The following is a 21,845-nucleotide window of genomic DNA, read 5'->3' on the forward strand; positions in this document are numbered from 1 at the left end:
TAGATCCACGGAGGACATCGACAGGCAAATTGAGTCCCCAGTGACCCTGGCATGACTGAATGCAAGCCATGAGAAGAAATGCTTCTCTAGACATGTCACTCTCTTGCTTTGAGTTGGTGCAATTATCGCATGTTCCTGCATACATCCAGCAGACTCTGGTCAAGTAGTATCTATGATCCAATTCATAATCTCTGGCATGTTATATTTCTGTAAAATGCCTTCAAAATAATCTATCCTTTCTCCCCTTTTCTGCATCAGTTTTAGAGAAACCCTTTTAAACTTAAATATGTAAGAGGTGTTATCTGTAGATTCTTCACATTATATCATTGACAAAATGTTCAGCAATTCTTGTTCATATAATTGGTATAGTATGTGATGAAGCCGTTTCAGACTTCAAATAGGTAATGAAATATCTACCAATTGCTGTTTACAACATTATTTTCAATATGATACTTCATATTCACGCCTCAGAAATGAATGAAAATAATTAAATTGCAAGATTACTAGAGTGTCAAACTTCATTATGATTTACCGTTTCTCTAGGATTCATTTAATACTAGTAGATGTGAAATTTACATACTGGATCTGGATATACAACAGCAGATAACAATAGTATCACACAATTGTCAGGTTATTATGGACATAAATATCATATGCAGAATATACAAGTTATAAACCAGATGGAATTTTTGAAGAGAGCGCGAGAGAGTTAAAAAGTGCACATCAAACAGTTTTAGAAAAGAAATGTTCCATACCACAGTTAACAGATGAGGTTTTCTCCCCAAAGTACCCTAACAGAAAATTTCTTCTGCAAGTTGTAAGCATACAATAGCGTTGTGCAGCCATGAATGACTCCATTATCGCTTTTCTTTGGTCTGCCTGTTCGAATCACATATGTATCAGAGTAACACAAAGAGACTTTGGATAAAAGACCATGTCAGGAACTGCATCTGTTTCAATATATGAGACTGTTAAGAAGTTTAAGGCAAAGAAACATACCGTTCGTGCATCAGCACAATAAAAATCAGCCTTTGTGAAGTCACTTCTCGTAAAATATAGCCGGCAGAAGGAGGGAATTCCATCTCTACCACAACGTCCACTTTCCTGGTAATATGATTCCAAACTCTTTGGGCAGCCATAATGTATCACATGTCTTATATTAGGTTTGTCAATACCCATGCCAAAAGCTATAGTTGCAACCATGACATAAAACTCATCTCTGATAAATGCTCTGCATAAAGTTGTAAATCAGTTGCAATTTTCGACTTATATGATTGTTAAGCGGAATATTGGAGTCATGCTACATAGTTGAACCATTCAGAAATAACAAATTAGATAAAGCATATTAAACACAAAGATGCATGTCTTGTTACTTCACAATAAGAAAGAATAGGAATTGTCAGAGAATTGATAAAGACATAACCTGTGGCAGTCCTCCCGCGCCTTATTAGACATTTGGCCATGGTACATTCCAGCCTCAATACCTGCTGCCTTAAGGTACTCAAAAATCTGAAGAAGCCATGATAGATAGTATCAGAAACTGCAGCTACAAATATAGTGGGCCTCAGCAATTTCTTCTAGAAAAAACTCTATTACGCCCATATACATTTAAAATCTTATGTGGTAAAACTAATGTCTAAAGTAAATTCTATGCATACTTATGCATGGAAAACAAGAAGATAAGATAAATAATTTGCAGGAAAAATAAAATGACCTGTTCAACGTCCTTGACAGTTGTACAGTATATTATAGTTGAGCCTGCTTTCTGAATGCATGCAGAGATTTCTGACACAAGCTCATTCAGAAAAGTATTACTTCGGTCAAAGGATACAACACTGTAAAAGAGATTCTTGCGGTCGAATGAGCCAATGGTTACATGAGGATTTTGCAGCTTCAGTGAATTTATAATGTCACCACGAACCCTGGAGATGATAACTTTTTTATTTAAAGCCTCCAGCAAAATGAAATTGAATAGACGTAAAATCACAATGAACAAGAAATTAAATTGGACCATATAACAATGAGCAAAAAGAAAAATTTGTTGAACCAAATTATTGAAATTAATCTAAAATGCATAGCTGCCTAGAGATCCACATAAAATTTAAGGAGTCCGCCAAGTTAGTGATTCAAAGCCCAGATAATTGACCACCAATTTGGAAATTGACCAACATATTAACCATGTTGAACTTTTGTTTCCCATCAGAAATGATAAAAATGGGAGAAAGAACATACATGAAATATATTGAAATGCACCAGCACTTACTTTTCAGTAGCAGTTGCTGTTAACGCAACAAATGGAATGTTTGAAAGAACATCACGGAGTTTGTCTAATTGCTTGTATTCGACCCTGTCAAATAGACAAAGCTAAGAACAATGATAAACATTTCATAGAAAGAAAGCTGAACAAAATAAAAAAATTTAAGACCATGAAAGTTAACAATTGTATTGAGAATGTAATTTAAATATGTGAGGGCACTGGCTGAAGGATTAGGATTCACCAGTTCCATTACCACGAGAACAATCTTCCCAGAATGTTTCTTTAAGAAAATTAAAGAGTTCCATAAAATTTAAGTTTACTTGATGAATCCTGCTCCAGCAGGGTGGACATAATGGTTGTACTTCCACAACCCAAAATGAGTCTTTTAGGGTCGAAACAAGGTTCCAGTGAAAAGTTTAAATTCCTGGAGAAGGCAAAGGATTAGGGTAGGTAAACACTTTGTCCGCTGTCTCTTTGAATGAAATTTTGTCTTGCCCATAATCGAAGGCAAGTGAAGAAACAGTAAGAAAAAGGGACCTGCCTAGTATACTAAGCTGCCATAATCATAATTCAGACACACAGAAGGTGTTAAGCTTCCTGTTTAGGTGACAAATTCATATACAGAACAGTTTTTCTGCACACATGATCCATCAGTATTTTCTTAACTAGAAAGGTAACGAAACTAGAAGCAACACATCAATCACGATATGTTCCCTAAATAATGAACTTGCCTGAAATTGTGACCCCACTCTGATATACAATGCGCTTCATCGACAGCAAATAGGCAAATTCCGGACTCTAGTAATCTTGACCAGAAACTGCAGTAGCATCATTCCACAGATCAGCGGAGATGCTCATCACAAACAATCAAAGGAAAAAAGTTCCTATGAAATAACTTACAGAAGGAGCAAGCAAAGTGCATGAAAAATTGGGACAAAAAAACAGAATAGTTGTCCTAGAAACTTACCTATGCAGCATCTGCTCATGACCAAGGAATTTATATCAAAAGCTTAAGTGGAAGGGGGTCACTTGAGAGACTCAAACTTAGGTCTCACAGTATTTAATGCATGCAATATCTCATAGCAAATAGCAATTAAATGTATAAAACAAAAGAGTTAGCAAATACATATCTTTCCGCTGATACAAGCATTTTAATAGCTGAATGACAGCCAAGACCAAAGAGCAAAGAACAAGTTTAGGCCCTTATCAAATTTATCAGCAAGTCATATAATTAGAAATCCACCTGGCAGTGAGCATGCAGGCTTTCTCTGGCGTCATATACAAAATATCAAATTGACCACTTTCAGCATTGGTGTGCACATTACGATCAGTCTGAGCACTGGAAAGATACTCGGCTCTTATACCCCTTTGCTTCAATACCATCACCTAAACACAACAGATAATGAAAGTACAACAAACCCAATTGCTAAAATTACAGGAAACTGAAAACAAAATTACAAAGAATAAGCCAAAAGCACAAACCTGATCCTGCATTAAGGATATCAGTGGGCTTACGACTACAGCAGTCTTTTGCGCAATCAATGGTGGCACCTGATAGCTTTACCATTACATTGTTTTTTCGAGATCAAAATAAACGATCAACTTCATCACAAGAGCAGGCTAAGAATACAGTATTCGATAAAGTTGATAAAAAACCAGAAAATTACCACAAGGACTTGCCACTGCCAGTTGCCATAACCACTAAGCAATCTTTTCCTTGCAAAATATTTTCCACTATCTCTTTCTGGTACGGCCGGAATTTCGAGAACCCAAAATATTCCTGTAACCCCAAAAAAACGAAAAAAATGCTAACAACGGCGAACACAAACCAAAAAACAGGGGAAATAAACTGAAAGAAAAGGAAGGAACAAAAACCTAACAATGAGGAGGCTACAAACCTTGAGAGATGACTCCATTGCTATCTTTCCGCTCCTTCGCCGTGGAGAAGGAGAACAGTCCGTACAGCCACGGATTAAGGTGGGAATTACTGTGTGCGTGTCTGTGTGTATGTATATATGTAAATATGTACCTTTTATACAGAGGAAACGGGGAAGCCGCAGAAAACACCGATTTTAGTTTCCCGCCATTATCCAGAGCGATTATCACATGCGGTAGGCTGCTCCGTAACAGAGCTCGTGTTCCCATCTGACTTCGGGATTTTGCTAAATACTAATACCGTGTTTACCCTGCATCTTTTGATTAATTACAAATTTACCCTTCCACACCGTTCCCCGTATATTAAGCGCTTGATGATGATGAGGAGTTGCTTTTTATTGTGGGCGTGCTTGTATTTTACTTCTTCTGTGAGAGAACAGGAGGAAGAAGGAGGAGGAGGTCACGCAGGCTGAAGAGAAGCAGCTCACGTAGCTCCGGGTTGCGATTTGGAACTGCGGGGAGCAGAATGAAAGCAGGATTCCCTCATGTTATTACGAAGAGAATCAAGCGACCTGCTGGTGCTTCGGTTCGATTGATGGCACTCTGATCATGTAAGAGCAGTCCTTGGGTTTGAGTAACGATTGATGCATTGTTAGGTGAAGTTTTTGCCTAAAAGAGTATAATGTTGTGAAATGTATCTGGTTTCTTTGCTTTCATTATTCGCATTGTGCTGCATAGTGCGCTTCTGCTAACACATTGATTCAAGTGTTATTGAGCATCGCACTTCTTTTAGCTGATTCTTTGGCTTGATTGTCATTGCTTGTCTCTTTCTTGCACTCATTAGTGCAATTGATACACCGCTAACGCCTGTTCTTCTATTGATAATTGTCAAAATTTTAGATGCATGAAGAGAGAAACAGGAAAAGAGGAATTAGGCAATATGACCTACGTTTGTCTCCTGGGAGGGTTAAATTATGTTAGTCTCTATTAATATGATAATACAATGTGCAACTATTTATATGGGTGAAGTACACGTCTCAAAAATGAAAAATGCAGAAAATCACTCCAGAATCAAATAAAAAGCATCAAACCAATCAATTAGATATGTTGTGACTTTGCAATTATATTTAAGAATCAATTTTTTATTCTTAACGAAGATCATGGTTTTGCAATGGCAAGAAGTGAATCTGCACATTTTTTAATGTACGAGTGTGTAGTTGGAATAACTCTCCAAATTTCGAGTTTGTGTTTGCTTGTAGGTTCATGAGGTTAAGACTGGAAGAAACTTTGGCTTCCAATCCTGTTAATATCAAGTTTAAAAACCAGAAAAGTGAAAAGTGGACACCTCCTTGTCCCAAGTATGAACGCGAATGGTGCGAGCCCTTCCTTTCCCCCTAAACATCAAAGGTATGAAGAGAGATGAGTTAATTTTTATGGGCGATGTGTTAAAATTTTATAAACATGCATTGAAGTAACTTCTGTTTGTTGGTCGAAAGTTGTCCGAACCTCATTTCTAGCATTGCCGAGAAAATGCATGCTTTAGGCCAAGATGAGTTTGTTACTTTCTGGATCAAACAAACTAACTTGATATTCTTTAGTTATTGAAATATTCTTTACTGCTTGCTCATGAACGATTTAATCTGACTGGGGAAAATGAGAGCAAAGTCTATTTGGCCGTATTAAGGAATGTGAGAGAAAAGCCTATTTGGCCATTTCTCCTTCTCCAACACATTCATCATTTTGCTCCTCCCTCATTTCTTTTCTTTACACAAAGCCTATATCCCATTTCTTCAAACAGCAAAACAAACTTGAGATTGTGTATTTCTTTGATTATTTTCCTTATTCCTCTTACAGGTTTGTTCTCGTCAAGATCCTTGAAGAAACAAAGAGTTCACTTTCCTTTATTACCTGCACCCTCCAGGAACTCAACATATGTCAAGGAAATGAGAGTGGTATATGATCTGTTGAAGCATAACTGATATCTTTCCTTGCAAATGGATCTAATTTATCTTATGATGTAACCTAGAATGAAGCTATACTAAAATAAGTATTTCAACTTGAAAAACGCATTATGTGGACAATGATATTGAGAAGAGCAAGCTATAAACCAAGTTATACAAGACCAGAAAATATTGTTTCTGGTAACTTATAGCTACACTAGCATAAGCAAAAAGCCAATAACCTAAAACATGCAAAAACTAAGCATCTGATATGCTGAAGCATAGTTTAGGGATGTTCATTACTGCTGCTTGTTGTCTGCACCCAGAGGAACTTTAGGTAGTTTCTGAAGAACCTTTTCATCCAATTTGCTGTATTGTTTCTGGAGTTTGCTTTTTGCCTTTAGAGCATAAGAATCCACTTGATCTTCATGCCTCTCGTACAACAATGGCATTGTTAGTATCATCACAAATACTGCCAGCAAAATCAAGAACACTTCATTAGTCATCTAGTTTTGCGAATTCCATGGGTTAATTCACATAGTAATATGTTGGTATAATAAAAATCTCTTGATGCTTGCTTTATTTTCCTCTTTTTTCATGATTTAAGGCTCTCATAAGGTGATATTTGATTGATAAACTGCAACTATTGATTCTCAGAGAGGGTTGATAACAGGAAGAACACTTACTGATATAAACTAGGGTTAAGAAGTCGAACCAGCCGCCAATGATAGACAAAACCCACAAAACCAAAATTGCCTGCACTTTTAACAGCCTTCAGTTCACTGCACAGTTACATTTTATGAAAACACTATGTAAAAGAGCTGAAAAGAAATAAGGATTACATAGAGAAGTCTCTTCAAGTCCTTTCCTACAGCCACTGCCCGGAATATAGCAAATGCCTTGTTGCATCTGTCTGTTAGTAATCTAGCAGCACTCATGCACAAGTCCTCTGGCAATACTATTTCTGGGAAGTTATAAGGTGCTCTGTCCCCAAAATCAAGCACAAGAGGATGATGCTCCAAATATTAGGAAATTATAAATTTGAAGGTGGCAAAGAGTCGGATATAAGGTGCATTAGCTGAGAACCTAGAATTCAACTCGCCAAGTTCTTTTTGGACCCAACCGGACCCGAGACATAGTGCATTCTCTCAGTTGGACCCCCTACACTTGCTTTATAATTTTAAAAATAGTAAAGTATTTACCTTTCTAAATAATCTCATCATAACTTTCTGAACATGAGAAGATAACGGTGAACAACTAGCAAACAAAACTATAAGTCCATTTGAAAAATTAAAAGTTTCAAATATATTATTCATTTCATATAATTTATAGCGAAAAGTATTGTAGTTATTACCAAATACATATGTGATATCATGTAACTGTGTGCATATAAAGTTTGTATAGAGTATTTTAGCGGGTTAATCATAAATAAAACTCTAGACCCGCTTCGAGACTCATGTTTAGTTTTAAAACCCTCATATTTGACTCAACCGAGACCCACTACCGTCTTTAAATTATTATAATCACATTTCTGAGTATGAGAAAATATCACAGCTGAAAAGCACATTGATTGTAGTAGGAACCGAATGTAAGATACTAACTTGTTGACAAAGAAGGACAGGTTCGACCATAGAAACAGAGTTGCCAAAGACAGTATGAGACAATGGCAAATGAAAGTTATCAAATGATAGCCTATCCTCTCAAAGAGGAGCCATATAACAGTTGCACCGGCTAGTAGAGCTGCAGAAATCTGCTTGTTCCTCCATAGTATAACATCTGCAGCTGCAAGAAGAACCAATCCAGAGTTTCAAAGTAATGAACAAGATGGCATGGAATTTTGTTGAATAATTCCACATCTGAAAGAAGTTTTTGTATCATAAATAGCTCAGTAAGAAACAATATGTCGATCTTGAGTAGCATTTTTCGTTCATTATCAAAGTGGTCTCTTACACTCTTGAGCCATAGACATTCTACCACTATCAGTTTATAAGGACGCCATACTGTTGGGAAGAGACATAAGACAAACACATATATTATATTATTGGAGAACATGTTTGATTGGGTTCCATTTGTACATACTGGGTGGAACCTAGCATATCTTAACTAAACCCTTCTCATGGGCTCGACCCGCCCTTGTATGGTCTAGAGGCTTAATCATGATTTCACCTCTACCATCAATAGGTTTAGCACGGCCCATATAAGCCTCACTCAAAACATTGCTTCGTTTGGAAACTTGAAAATGTCGATATCTTGATTTCTGGGTAGCCCTTATAACTTAATTTAAGTCGTCCATATGCATATCGAGTAGTGCATATGTGACATTTATGTAACTTTTTCTGGAAACAAACTTTTGCTACTCGTTGTCTGTGTTATGCCAATATTAACTGCACTGTTATCTGCCTATGCTTTCCTCCCATTAGCTTGCTATCTAAATCTTTTTCCTTTAAAAGGTGCACGTTCACATTCACACATGATCAATCAGTAGATGAAATCAAAGAATTGGAAAAATGAAACAAGGAGAATTGCAAGAGATCAATGAATATAAAAGCAGGCAATCAGCTAAGACATAGTATGGTGATAGAATAGTGACGATAACAACGCACGCCTGCCGCCACCAAGGGCGCTGTGCACTGGTTTCTGGCGACCAAAGAGATGAAACTTTTCCTCCTCCGTCTCTTCATTATGAACCTTTTCCTCTGATGGTTCAGAAAGATCTGGATCTCCTGACATGTGCGATTAAATTTTCCTACGTACAAAAAACAATTTTAAATATAAAAAGGGCGGACTACAATTTGCATGTAAAAGCTAAAAAGGTGAAACTCTTCTCGATATCAAGAAACAAAAAGCACATCTTGACCAACATAAACTAGTTGTTGAGACACACTCGATGTTAAGGAAGAAAGCAAATAGATAAAAAGGAAACATTAGACCTACTAACAATGAAAAAAGAATGACATCTCACTTATGAATTTTGGTATGATAGGAATCACTGTGGGAAGAAGCTATTGCTTTGGTTTTTCTTCAATTAAAGCTATTCTTGTTTATTTAGGGTAACTGAAATAGTCAAAGTGCCTAACTAACATTGAGAAAATAATGTTACAGGAAATCGAACTTACACCATGTCTCTCCTAATTCTCAGGATTTCTTTCTGTTTTTTTAAAAAAAGAAAATAGTTAAGAGAAATTGTGAATGATGACTGATCTTAGCATTTTATTTCCATGATTTTATGTGTCTTTTTTTTTTATTTATTTTCCAACATACATGAAATAATTTGCTATTTTATTTTTTACGGATTTTTTTTGCACTTTTTATTTATGATTAACCTGCTAAAATACTCTATACAAACTTTATGTATTATGCACACAGTTACATGATATCACATATGTTTTTAGTAATAACTACAATATTTTTTGCTATAAATATATATAATTAATTTATAATAAAAAATGAAGAAAAATTGTTCAAGCAGCACGTGCAGAAAACTACTTCATAGTGTTTCGTTTTGTTTTTTGGGTGTTTTATTTTGTGGTTTGGAGATAGAGAGAGAAAAATAGTGAAAAATAAGTGTGTGTTGGAGATAAGTGTGTATGTTTGGATTTATTTTTAAAAATAATTTAAAATAAGTGTTGTATGTTTGATGTTGTGTTTTGGGAGACAAAAGTCATTGTTCATTGTCAAATTGTGTCTATTTTATGTATATTTATTGATATATGTGTATATATGTATTGTATGTTCAATGTTGTATTATTGGGAGACAAAAATTACTGTTCACTGTGAAATCATGTCTCTTTTATATTAAATTTATATATATGTGTGTGTATGTATATATTATATATAGAAAATCCAAGACCAAAAAACACACGGATAAAATGTAAAACAATGTAGGCAATTATTGGATGTATTTTGTCCCATTTCAGGAACAGTTCAAAAATGAAACCAAATATTGTGCGTGTGTTTTGTTTTTTTGCCACAGGCTGATTTTTTAACAATAAAAATTAATTATTTTATTGCTTAAACTATGGAAAAATAAGATAAACAACTAATTATTGGGGCTCAAAGATAACTCAAACATTTTGATATTCAATTAAAATAGATCGATAAAAATTCATTTCAAATTTGATTTATTAAATTTAATAAACAAAATTTAAACAATTTTTTTTTTGCTCAATAAGCTTTAGAGTTTAGCTCGAACTCGATTTGAATAATACAAAAATAATAAAATATACTTAAAAATATTAAATTACACGAGTTCAACTCGTGTTTGATCTAACTGAATCATATTTAAGCTCGATTAAATTAAAAATCAAACTAAATTCATATGTACTTTTTAAAACTCGATAAATAATTCAAACAAGTTTGAAGAATTAACTTGATTTGAATTATTTAGAGCTATGCTGGCTATTGTGTGATGTTCTTATGGTCTGGAAATCAGTTTTAATGTGCATGCTTTATTTAAAGACAGCTTTATATAGAAAGAAACATGTACGTAGGTAGAAATATGGCAATAACAATTCTCATCTCTTCCTTCATATTCTCCAAGAATACAACACTGTTTGTCCAAGAAACATAAAACACAAAAAAGACATAATACCAAAAATTCAACAACAATAACAAAGAGTACGAAACAATGTGTATCTTGTCTACCATACATGTCTTTCTTGATTTGTATCTCTTTCAGCTCAAGGTACATCTATATATATATATATATGTATATATGTCTACAATTTTTTCACATTCAAGTTAACCCCATTGCCCGGTTCAATGACCAAACTCAGCGCCGGTGAGTGGATATAGGAGGGGGAGAGGGTGAAGCTGAAGTTGGATAGGATGAGAGCAATCAGCACCTTGAGTTCAACCAAGGCCAAGTTCTGTCCCAGACAGACTCTTGGCCCAACCCCAAATGGCATGTACAAGTGTGGGAACTTGCATGCGCCTGTTATCCCACTTGCAAACCTCTCGGGGTTGAACTCGTAGGCGTCCGGCCCCCATATCTCGGGATCCGTGTGCGATGTCAACACGTAGGTCCATACGTTCATGCCCTTGGGCACGTCTATGTTGCCGAATTTCATGTCCTTGAAGGCCTCCCTTGACACTACTGTCACTGGAGGGTATAGTCGCAACGACTCGTTGATCACCATAGTCAGCTGCCATTCATCATAAGAAGGCTGAAATTAGTACTTAACAGAAGATGGTGTACTAGAAACTTCAAAGTGTTAAATCAGTGCTACCTCGTTTAAAAGCTGAGAAGCAGTATATAAATGTGTTTAACTCATGACCACTTACTTGTTTCATCTTCCGGATCATATCATAATCCAAGGTTTGGCCTTTGCAAACTTCAAGAACCTCAGCTCGCACGCGTTCTTGCCACTTGGGGTTCGAGGCTAGAAGCATGAGGCACCATGTAGCCGAAACAGCAGTGGTCTCGTACCCCGCCAAGTATATGTTCTTGCAGTTGTCTACAATGAACTTGTCGAGCATGTCTGAGCTCAACTCGCTGTTCTTGGCTCCCTCCAGAAGCATTTGCAATAAATCCTTCTCGTATCCTGCTTCTTGTCTCTCCTTCACCACATTCAAAATCAACGTTCGGATGTCCTTCTCCAACGCCCACGCCTCCCTGTTGCTCTTGGTGGGGAGATGTCTGTTCAATACACGTCACAAATACTTCAATGCCTGTTCTTGAATCCCTCAAAAAAGACACGACGAATGTGTCTGAGAGTGTTGTGTTGGTATTTACCTCATTCCCGGAATTCCAGTGGCCAAAATTCTCTTGGAGGCAGCTTCTTGGAGGGCTCTGAGCTTGAAGAAGATCTCCTCTCCTTTGGAGTAATTGCTCCCAAAACAGGCTTTTGAAATTACATCTCCAGAAAAGCTTCTCATGTGTTGATCAATTTTTATGTCAGCAATTCCACTCCTGCTCTCATCTATTCTGCTTTTCCAGGAGTTGATCAGTGTGACTGTGGACTCTGTGATTATGTTCATCATCCCCTGTCAAAATTTTCACCCCACTTTGTTAGTTCTACCATTACATCTACACAAATTCAAATTATTAGCCTTCACTTTTTGAAATTAAATGGTATCTAATAGTAATACACGAAATTTTTTACCCAAATTAGGTCTGATCGAATCAAAGTTAATGACAGAGCCCACACTTCCTAAACTATACATCAATCACATCGCAAGTGTATCGCACTTGCCATATAACTGATCCAAGAATCGGCCAAACCCAGTTTGGGTTAGAATTTTTCAAGCAACACGAGTGCTGAGTTCAAGAATTTGATTACACATATATATCTAGGGATAATTATACCGTCCTCCCCTGAAATTTGGTGTAATTACATATAAACTCCCTGTGGTTTAACAAAATACATTTAGTACCCTAATATTCGTTTCTGTCTGACAAACAGATTTATTCCTCAATCAAAATTTACCAAATTTATAGATATTAAAAAAAAAAAAAAGATCATCTTTATTGACTTATTACTAACTTATTGTAGATCAAATAAATCTTTGACGGGATTTATGGAATAAGCTTTGAAATAAATTGGAATTTACCTTGACTTTGTCCATGTAGAGTTCAGGAGCAATAACTTTCCTTTGGTGAGCCCAGTAAGGGCCATTGGATGTCAAGATGCCTTGGCCCAACAAAGACCCTCTTTCTTGGGCTTGGTACAAAGGCTTCCCCAACTCTAAAGATGTGCATGTGGTTATCTCTCGTACCATATCCGGCTGTGTTACGTGCAGTATTTGTGTGTTCCCCAATGCAAACATAAACACTTCGCCTGCATCCAATTATTCAATTTTATTTTATTTTCTACTATATATGTAAACATTTCATACAATATATATTCACTCCTAATTAATTTATTAGAAATAAAAATTAATTTTAAATTTGTAGTTAAAGATAATAATTTAAAACAATCCGCTCATTTTATTTGATTTCCGTCAGAAAATGTAAATTTGTGTGCAAAATGGGGTCGTCACGTACAAATATGTGACTTTTTTCAATAAAATTGACATTTTTCGATAGACATTGACAAAAATATAATATTTTTTTATAATATGGTCCTCAATGTAAAATTAATGTGGACTAAAAATGGAATCACAAGACAAAAAAAATCATCATTTCTTTAAATTTTGTGCATTGATAATATTATATTCATGCACATCTAAAATTAACAAAAATTATTTAAAGAAAAGATCGGTCTAATCACTTATTTATTTTATTTCTCTTACATATAACTAAATAAAAGTCAAATGTTGCGGCATAAATCATAAAAAAATAAAAGAAAATAGATATTTTCTCGATTCTCGATAAGAAAAAAAAATTACTTTATTATAAATCCATCTCTTGTGCATAATCATTTAAACACAATAGCACATTTTAAATTCTATGTCATAAGTTATAATATTTCAAAGTTAATTAATTGAATTGATATAATAGTCAAATTCTATTGGCAGGTAGTTTGGCAAAATGTCACGTCCAAATTATTGATTTTTAATTGTACATGCAACAGCTCAACCCCTTCCAAAAACCCATAGGCGAACCTTTTTTCTCCCCCACTCGTTCCTTCACACAATTGATTTTTGCAATTTAGTTGTTTGTCGAAGAATATGTATATTAAAAATATTTTTAATATGTATGTAATTTAAATTTATTCTAAAATTATTTAATTAAATAAAAGTAAAATGAGAATTTGTAAAATGATTTTAAATTTAAAATAATATTCATGAATAAAGAATTACTTTTGATACTCGTACAATCTTTACGTATCCAATCTACCTATAAAAAAAATTATCCCCCTATGAAAAAAAAGAACACCTCCATGTATTTCGTAAAATACAACAATTTACCTCTCTATATTTTTTTAAAATGGAGCAGTTTACCTCCTTAGACAGGATGGTAAGTTGCTTCATTTTAGAAAACACAGGGAAGTAAATTGCTATTCTTTTTCATAAGGGAGTAATTTGCTTATTTACAATATCATACGGGATGAATTGTTATTCACCCATTTTTCAAATCGTAAAATATCTGATAGAGTATGTGTGTATGAGGTGAATATTTAGTACTATAGGGGTGTAAGTGTAATTATTCAAAATAGATGGATGAGTTTTATTAATACCTCCACACATTGATATCGCATTAATATATGATTGACTCGTATTTTTTTAAAATTAAATTATAATTTAAAAGTGGAATTGTATATAATACACACGTAGTCAATGTGTGGCTCTAAGTATAACACAAGATTCTTTACCTACGAAATAGACCTTTGCATGCATCTTTGACGAAAGGTCTAAGTCAATTGCAAATACTTATCAAAGTAAAGGAAAATTCAGATTTCAGTTCTATAAGTATAGGTTGATAAGTTTAATTTTATACGAATCTATTTTAATAATTTTAAATTTTTCGTAAATTAAAAACAAAAATGACCATAAAAATACCTACACGTTGTATTTTTTAATTCGTTTTTATTCTTGAAGTGGATTTTTTTTAAAAATTATAGAACAAAATTGTTAAAATAAATCGTACAGGACTAAAATTACGGGACGGACAACAATCAAAATTGCAAGTTCACCTCGAAGGTAAATGATACAATTAGCAAAATTGAAGCATACCGTATTTCTTCTGCCACTCCTCAAAGAACGGAAAGAGGGTGGTACCGCAGTTGTGGGTGGCGGGAGGGCCGCACATGGGGGGGGCGGCGGCGGCCGTCTTCAGCTTCTTGATCTCCAATATGTTCCCTAGCAGCGGCAGCGGGGGCGGCCCACTGATCCCTTGCTTCCTCAGCACAGACCTCAGCCTCTCAGGCTTCCGTACCAAAACATTGTACAAATGCAGAAACAAACCCACAACGCCAATCACCACCACAGACCCTGAGAATTTGAGCACAAATTCCAACTCCATAGCCCTCAAAGATCAGCCTCTCTCTCTCTCTCTTTCTCTCTCTCTCTCACACACACACACACAGTGAAGTGAAAGTGTTGGGGTGAGATGTCTGATTGAGGGGAGTATTTATAGCGCATGTATATGGGGTAGGTGTTTGGCTTCAAGACATTAATATCCTAAAGCTTTAAATTATTCGTATGAAAGAAGAGACTTCTGCTGACGAGAATATTGCCGTCATTGTAGAATGCAATAGTTAACACTGTATTTGGATTCATGTTTTCGTATTTTTTGATATAAGATAAAATACATTTAATATTTATTTTTCTATTTTTACACCTTATTTATGTATTTTTTATTTTTTAAATTTCTACATATATATATAATGTAAAAGAGATATGATTTGACAATAAACAGTAATTTTTGTCTCCTAAAAATACAATACTAAACATACAATATTTATATATAAAAATATATATAAAAGAGATGATTTGACAATGAACAGTGATTTTTGTCTCCCAAATCCCAACATCAAACCTACACCACTTATTTTAAAATATTTTAAATTACCTTAAAACACAAATCCAAACATACCATCTATCTTCAACAAACACTTATTTATCTTTATTTTTCTCTCTCTATCTCCAAAACGCAAAACAAAACACGCAAAGTACAAATTCAAACATTACGTAAGTGTTTTTTGTTGTGGAAAATTTAATCATTTAGATAATTGCACCACAAAATAGTTGAGTTTTTGCTATATTATAAACCACCACACACGATTTAAAATTATGATAAATAAATATTATTAATTATAATAACATAATATCAAAACAAAAATTTAAATTTTTACCACGATCAATCAATATTCGTCATAATTTTTTAACCATTATAACTAAAACATTTGCAATGATTTTGACCACATTTGCGGAAATAATGACTAATGACCGTCGCAAAGCTGTAATTAATTTATATTTTCCACGATTTTCTCAACCATAGCGAGAAAAAATTATATTTTTTCTAGTATTTTCTCATATAATTTTAAAAATCTTGCATATTGAGAACATAATTATCGGACCTGCTAAAATAGTCGAAAAAGTAGGCATGGTCAGCTTAATTGGCTGCAATTTTTTGGGCCTATTACTAAATTCCTATCATTTTTGTTCTTAACTGTGAAATTCTTAAATTATATAATTATTCAAATAAATACATACAAAATTAAAAAGTTACTTTTGTGCTTACAGCACTAAAATAGTAATTTCCACATTATTGTTGGAATTTTGGTAAGAAAATAGAGGAAGGGGGGATGGATGGAATGTGGAGTTTCCAGCTTCTAGAGGTCACTTTGCATGACTGGACTTTAATTTGGATGAAGAGGGCCGACGTGATTGCCCACCAATACCCTTTCCGGAGTTGTAAGTCAAAGTCTTGGGGTTTGTTCCTTGGTTTTGTATAATAATGGGGAATTTTGATTTTGAATCTCGTTAGATGACGTGGTGTGCAATGCAATTGATTAGTTATTGTGCGAGCTATTATTTATTTTATTTTTATATAAATTTTTTAATTTATTGAGAAAAGACTTTTTATTAAAGAAAAATACTGTTTGATCTGATTTCATATAAAATTTACGATTTTGTTTCGAAAAAACGTCTCATTAGGAATAAGTTCTTGGTAAGAAAAAATAGCAATTTGCGTTTCATAACTTATCTTCATTGTGATTTTGTTCGTATTTATCTTAGCACTCACCGTATTAGTTCATAAGTCGCAAAAACTTGCAATTTTTATCCCAAACTACAAATTCGTTAATGGCTAGGGGGTGCGGTGGCAACGGTCCCGCAATAAAAAAGACGAACAAGAAAGAAAAAACATATACTTTTATATTATTTTTTAACTAATATATAATAATTAATATATTAATATTATTTTTATAAATATATATTATATATAAAATGATATTTTTATTGGTTATATAGATGGGCATGTGTAATGAACCACTGCCTAAGGGAGTATTTTACTCTTTTTTTTATAATATGAAGATAAATTGCTCATTTTTTTTTTAATACGGGAATAAATTGCAGTTTTTTTTATTTATTAATTGCACTAACTATTTAAGATTATTATTTTATTTTCACATAAATTTGTTAGTTGTTAATATAGTAATGAGATAATGGGTAATGATTGAGAAGATAATGAGATGGCTTTGGATTCCACACATTGAAACTCATAGATAAGATGAAAGTTGAATTCGTTGTCGCATCAAATCATTGGTTCGCCACACAGCGGATATAATTTCTTTTATGTTAAATCCTATTGCTTTTTTCTTTTTTATGGGTTAAATGTAATTTACATTTACTTTAAGAAAAATGAGCAATTTATTCTTGGTAAAAAATAAAATAATAATTTACCCTTTGCATTATCAGGAATAAAGTAAAATGACTCTTGATGCGTTTCATGAATCACATAGACTATATTTTTTAAGACTATCTAGAATTTATGTTTGTCTACATAGACGATGCTTTAATTGTATTTAAATATATGCAGGATTATTTTAGACATCTCGAAATATTCTTTGATGCATGTCATAAAGAAGGTTTAGTACTTTCTAAAAAGAAAGTTATTATAACTATCAATAAAATTAAATTTTTAGGAATTCTTATTGACGAAGCATGTATCGAATTGCATGAGCATATATTATGAAGAAAATCAACATGTTTTTGGACATTTTTTAAAGATGAGATGCAACTTTGAAGTTTCTTCGGAGTTGTTAATTTTTTGTAGGGTCTTGCAAGATACATGAAGGATTTTCGACCACTTCTATATAGCACGAAGTGAAAATAGAAAGAAATCCATGTCGAACGAGTTCGTGAGTTAAAACATCTAATATAACCTGCCAAATGCGGCAATCCCACAGAATGAAGATGAATTGGTAGTCTATAACGACGTTAGTGAGTACAGATGGGCAACAGTGCTCATGAAGAAGACAGTTACTTGTGGAGAACCATGTAAATACATAGGAGGATTGTTCACTAAACAACAAGTTAGATTTTAGCATATTAATCAGAAAGAATTTTTTGTAGTTCCGAAGGCGTTTAATAAATGACATTTATTCTTATTAGCCTAAGAATTTACTTTGAAAGTCGATAATAGAATATTAAAATTTTCTTGAAAAATAAACTCGAATCTAAAATTGAGGAGGCTTGTGTTATTAAATGGCAAGTTGAATACCAATATTATTGTTATAATATTGTCATTATTAAATCTCATGAAAATAGTCTTACAGATTTTTTGACGAGAAATGGAAGCATCTAATTAAAGTAGACTCCACCATCACAAGATTCAAGCACCTTTGGAAAAACCTGAAGAGCTTGGAAAGAAATCTGGATAGCTAATAGTTAAAGCCCAAATAGCTGGCTAAGTGTAACAAGTTGATCTTGGCACTGTCTGGATCACCATCAAGAGTACCAAACTCGCTTCTTGCACGTTAAGAGACACATTAAAGGAACTAATTCAAAAGGCATCATCTTCGATGATGACTTGAGAATTACAAGCGCATCGCTCTAAACCTGCACTTGGAAACATGGCTCTAAACCTTTAGCGGTATATTTGTGTACTGCTAGCACAAGGCCATCATCACTATAAAGACTAAGCAAGACCATAATAGTTGCACTAGGAAAATATAACAACACATGAATGCTCAAAGGGTTTAATCCAGAAGAAGTTCGAGAGTTTATGATTTTGGGGTTTTAATTCATACTACAACACTTTAATTTTCAAAAATCTCAAAACTTTCGGAATGAATTAGTGGGGTGGTTTATGATTCCAATCCCACCTTAAACTAAGAGGTATTTTGGAGCTCAAGTTTATTTCAACAGCTCCAGAAGTCCAAAAAGGGTTCTCATCTAGCATTCCACTTTATCAAATTACAGAGACCCAGCATGGCCAGATTCACTAGAATTAAGGTTGTAACATGAGAAGCTCCTTTGATGTCATTCCTCAATGAGGATCAAATTTCCACTAGAAGGGTTTGGGGATTTTAGGGCTTTCTCACTGAGATAGACAAAGTCAAGTTTCTATTTAAAATATTTTTAGATGAATTAAATGGATTCTTTTTGTTAAACTCCATAACAAAAAAGTAGTGAGTTTGCAGAAAGCCTATTTGAGAAGAAGAGGATGCTCGTATTGAAAAGTAAGCTACCCATAACAAAGACTGAACGAAATAAGGCATGCAATATGATAAATGTAGAACAATGGCATAATCGTTTATACCTTTGTTGTGAATTAAAGGAAAAACTCTTATTTGGAACAAAAATCTGGGTGATTTGGTAAAACTTGAGTCCAAACTAGAGAAGGGTAAATGACAACAAACAATTTTTTACAAGGCAAGGTACATTCCTAAGAATGTGAAAAATCAAAGAGAAGATTATCGGCAAAAACAAATAAAAGAAGCTCACAGTCTGAAAAGCAAGATAGCAACAACTAGAAAAGCAGTGGCCGACAAGCCAGAATGGTCATCGTAAGGTATCAATCCTCCAGAAAACAAACCAAGCCCAAAGAACAAAGAACTAGAACTACCAACTATTACAGATTTTGATAGGGTTTGAAAACCCCTTATACAACAATTTACAGAATAAATAATTACAGATTTATATAGATACAAAAACTAAAAAATTACAGTTAATATAAAATAGAGAGAAAGAAAAACCACAGCGGTCTATAAGAATAAGGCTCAGAAAGCCAAATCCAATCAATGTAAACCCGAAGCAACAAAGGCCATAACCCACTCACGGTTACATGGAATCATTGAGCCACAAAGGCACCACAATTGCCATAAAGACTATTAGATTAACCTAGGGCCAAAAAGGCTTACATCTACAAGATCTGTCAACCACTAAGGCTAGTTCATGAAAAACTTTAAGGAACACAGAAGGGGATTATAGAAAAGAGAAGGGTTTCAAGTTCTGAACTTAAACTAGATTGAAGTCAACAATATATATAGGAACAACCTATTTAATTCCAAAAGAGAATCAAGGAAAAATGGCGGAGGAGACCCAACACCAGAGAGAAGAGAGAGAGAGAGAGAGAGAGAGAGAGAGAGAGAGAGAGAAGACTGAGAGAAACAATGAGTCGGGAAAGGGATTAGGGTTATGATAGAGAGAGGAAAAGACAAACCTAATAAAAGGGGGCAAAGCGGGTAACCATAGTGAACCGAGTCAGGGAATGGGCTAGGGCCAGGGGCACATGGGCCAAGCATCATGAGGTGGACCAGTCCCAGCCATCCAGTGAGATGGGTTGGGCCAAAAGGATTTGGGCCACAAATATTAACACTCATAGCTGGAAAGCATGGGCCAAAGTAGATGACGAATGTATGACACCATCTAAAACAAGTTTGAAGTCTGAGTTTGAAGTCTGGGGGCTATTATAAATAAGGAGCTAGACGCATATGAGGATCATCAAAAAGTTTCTCTAGTTCTTTAAAAAATAATATTAGAGTCTTTTAAAAAAAAAATGTGTATTAGTTCTATCATTATATTGGGATTTACTCACAGAGTGTAGTCGTCTTGTCTATGAGAGGCTAATAGTTATCTCCTTTGATAGAGGAAAAGAATATCTATGTAATATTTCAAATATTTTTTCAATAAAAGTGCAGGCTTTTGTTCAACTTATATCCAAAATTTATAAAACTTCTGTTTTTGAGTGGCTTCTACGCCTTAAGGCAGGAAACAAAATAAGTCTATGCATTTTGTTGATAAATGAGCCAAGTACTTACAGATCATCTGCTACGCTAATATAGTTGAAGGAAGTTCGTAAAACCAAAAGCTTAAAATATTTGGTGGCAAGACGGTTAAATCAAAATATAAATCTATGAAAATTTAATTTTATTTCAAAAATATGTTAGGCCCAACGGAAAGCATGGGGTTGGACTACTTGGTTTTAGCTCTAAAAGGGCAAATTTATCAGTAATTGAGTCTAAGTACCAAAGGCAATATTATTTTAAAACATAAAGGATAAAAATAAAATTTGAAACTATCGGGTACTAAAATTGAGTTAAAGTTGAGGTACTAAAAGTTAAATTATCCCATATTAAAAAAGTTCATATATGTCACTTGCATTTTCTTTGTCAAAATCCTACATGAAAAAAGTTTGCCATGTGTGAATCTTGTTGATGCCGGCGGCGAACATAAAGGGGTCCTGCCACAGTGTCTCCTCATTCACGATTTGGATTGGCAGTAGTAATTTTGCGGCCCCTAACCTCTCCTTGATAGGAATTAAATTTAATCAAATTATAAATAAGGATAATTCTACTGTTATTCTCTAAATTTTGATGTAATTATATATGAATTTATAATTTAAAAAATTATATTAAATACTCGTGACTTTTATTTAAATTTAACAAATAGATCCATCTGTTAGTAAAAATCATGAAATTTGTTGACATTAGCAAAAAAAATTGAATCAAAATTCAGATTTATTCTTGATTTGCTTATTATAGATTTATTGCAATGTAAACGAATCTTTTCTGATTAAACTATTTTTGTATATCTTCACACGCTAATGTATTGTGATGGGTACTTGTAATTAAATTAAATTATAAGGGTAAGCAGTGTAATATATCTAATTGGTTGACATGCAATAATTCTGTAATAAGTCAATCAAGGTCAAATATGAATTTTCATTCAACTTGTTTATAATGTTAGCAAATTTCATGTATTTTACTCATGGATGGATCTATTTGTTGAACACAAATAAATGTTAGAGGTATTATGTGTAATTTTACAAACTACAGGAATTTATGCGTAATTACACTGAACCTCTGGAGAGAGCCGTGTGCTTAACCCTTGTAAATATATGCTGAAAATATTAAAAAAGAAAATTTTGAAAGACAAAATTT

At 34.0% G+C, this 21,845-nt stretch overlaps 3 protein-coding genes and 1 long non-coding RNA gene across 6 annotated transcripts in view; 1 reads left to right on the forward strand and 3 right to left on the reverse strand.

Annotated features, from left to right (window-relative positions):
• The window catches only part of LOC105163818 (probable ATP-dependent DNA helicase RecQ), a 10,073-nt gene extending 5,740 nt beyond the window's left edge, over positions 1–4,333 (reverse strand). Inside the window, exons 1-11 of the mRNA XM_011082306.2 lie at positions 4,156–4,333; positions 3,925–4,037; positions 3,740–3,815; positions 3,501–3,643; positions 2,989–3,075; positions 2,264–2,347; positions 1,715–1,922; positions 1,424–1,509; positions 1,000–1,231; positions 756–879; positions 1–135 (exon numbers count right to left, since the gene is read on the reverse strand). Coding sequence (XP_011080608.1) covers positions 1–135; positions 756–879; positions 1,000–1,231; positions 1,424–1,509; positions 1,715–1,922; positions 2,264–2,347; positions 2,989–3,075; positions 3,501–3,643; positions 3,740–3,815; positions 3,925–4,037; positions 4,156–4,173 — 1,306 coding nt within the window. The 5' untranslated portion in view covers positions 4,174–4,333. The remainder of the gene's footprint in view (positions 136–755; positions 880–999; positions 1,232–1,423; positions 1,510–1,714; positions 1,923–2,263; positions 2,348–2,988; positions 3,076–3,500; positions 3,644–3,739; positions 3,816–3,924; positions 4,038–4,155) is intronic.
• On the forward strand, positions 4,542–6,182 carry LOC105163820. The gene is made up of 3 exons (XR_847950.2): positions 4,542–4,743; positions 5,392–5,539; positions 5,987–6,182. It is a non-coding gene; the product is annotated as an uncharacterized LOC105163820 (long non-coding RNA).
• LOC105163819 (reticulon-like protein B5) lies at positions 6,167–9,103 on the reverse strand. Of its 3 annotated transcripts, none has more exons than XM_011082308.2 (6): positions 9,035–9,103; positions 8,676–8,818; positions 7,674–7,854; positions 6,915–7,056; positions 6,759–6,828; positions 6,167–6,544 (listed from the first exon to the last, which is right to left on the reverse strand). In XM_011082308.2, exons 2-6 carry the CDS (start codon positions 8,800–8,802, stop codon positions 6,372–6,374), a joined length of 693 nt encoding a protein of 230 aa, XP_011080610.1. In that variant the 5' UTR covers positions 8,803–8,818; positions 9,035–9,103; the 3' UTR covers positions 6,167–6,371. The 3 variants fall into 3 exon arrangements, with proteins under 3 accessions (XP_011080610.1, XP_020550204.1, XP_011080611.1); XM_020694545.1 differs by having other exon boundaries at positions 9,011–9,060; XM_011082309.2 differs by having other exon boundaries at positions 9,007–9,054.
• LOC105163821 (cytochrome P450 714C2) lies at positions 10,564–15,072 on the reverse strand. Its single transcript, XM_011082310.2, has 5 exons — positions 14,689–15,072; positions 12,625–12,851; positions 11,807–12,057; positions 11,356–11,710; positions 10,564–11,216 (listed from the first exon to the last, which is right to left on the reverse strand). Exons 1-5 carry the CDS (start codon positions 14,975–14,977, stop codon positions 10,791–10,793), a joined length of 1,548 nt encoding a protein of 515 aa, XP_011080612.1. The 5' UTR covers positions 14,978–15,072; the 3' UTR covers positions 10,564–10,790.

This window comes from Sesamum indicum, linkage group LG6 (genome assembly GCF_000512975.1).
Source record: "Sesamum indicum cultivar Zhongzhi No. 13 linkage group LG6, S_indicum_v1.0, whole genome shotgun sequence".
In the NCBI taxonomy this organism is placed as follows: domain Eukaryota; kingdom Viridiplantae; phylum Streptophyta; class Magnoliopsida; order Lamiales; family Pedaliaceae; genus Sesamum; species Sesamum indicum.

Excerpts from the sequence above, each read along its gene's own strand:
- LOC105163819 (XM_011082308.2), bottom strand. The coding sequence starts at position 8,802 with ATGTCAGGAGATCCAGATCTTTCTGAACCATCAGAGGAAAAGGTTCAT. Across the intron at positions 7,057-7,673 it reads CTGTCCTTCTTTGTCAACAA|AGCACCTTATAACTTCCCAG; the intron begins GTTAGTATCTTA and ends TTTTGGGGACAG. Across the intron at positions 6,829-6,914 it reads ACTTGAAGAGACTTCTCTAT|GCAATTTTGGTTTTGTGGGT; the intron begins GTAATCCTTATT and ends TTAAAAGTGCAG.
- LOC105163821 (XM_011082310.2), bottom strand. The coding sequence starts at position 14,977 with ATGGAGTTGGAATTTGTGCTCAAATTCTCAGGGTCTGTGGTGGTGATT. Across the intron at positions 12,058-12,624 it reads TCTACATGGACAAAGTCAAG|GGGATGATGAACATAATCAC; the intron begins GTAAATTCCAAT and ends AAATTTTGACAG. Across the intron at positions 11,711-11,806 it reads ACTGGAATTCCGGGAATGAG|ACATCTCCCCACCAAGAGCA; the intron begins GTAAATACCAAC and ends TGTATTGAACAG.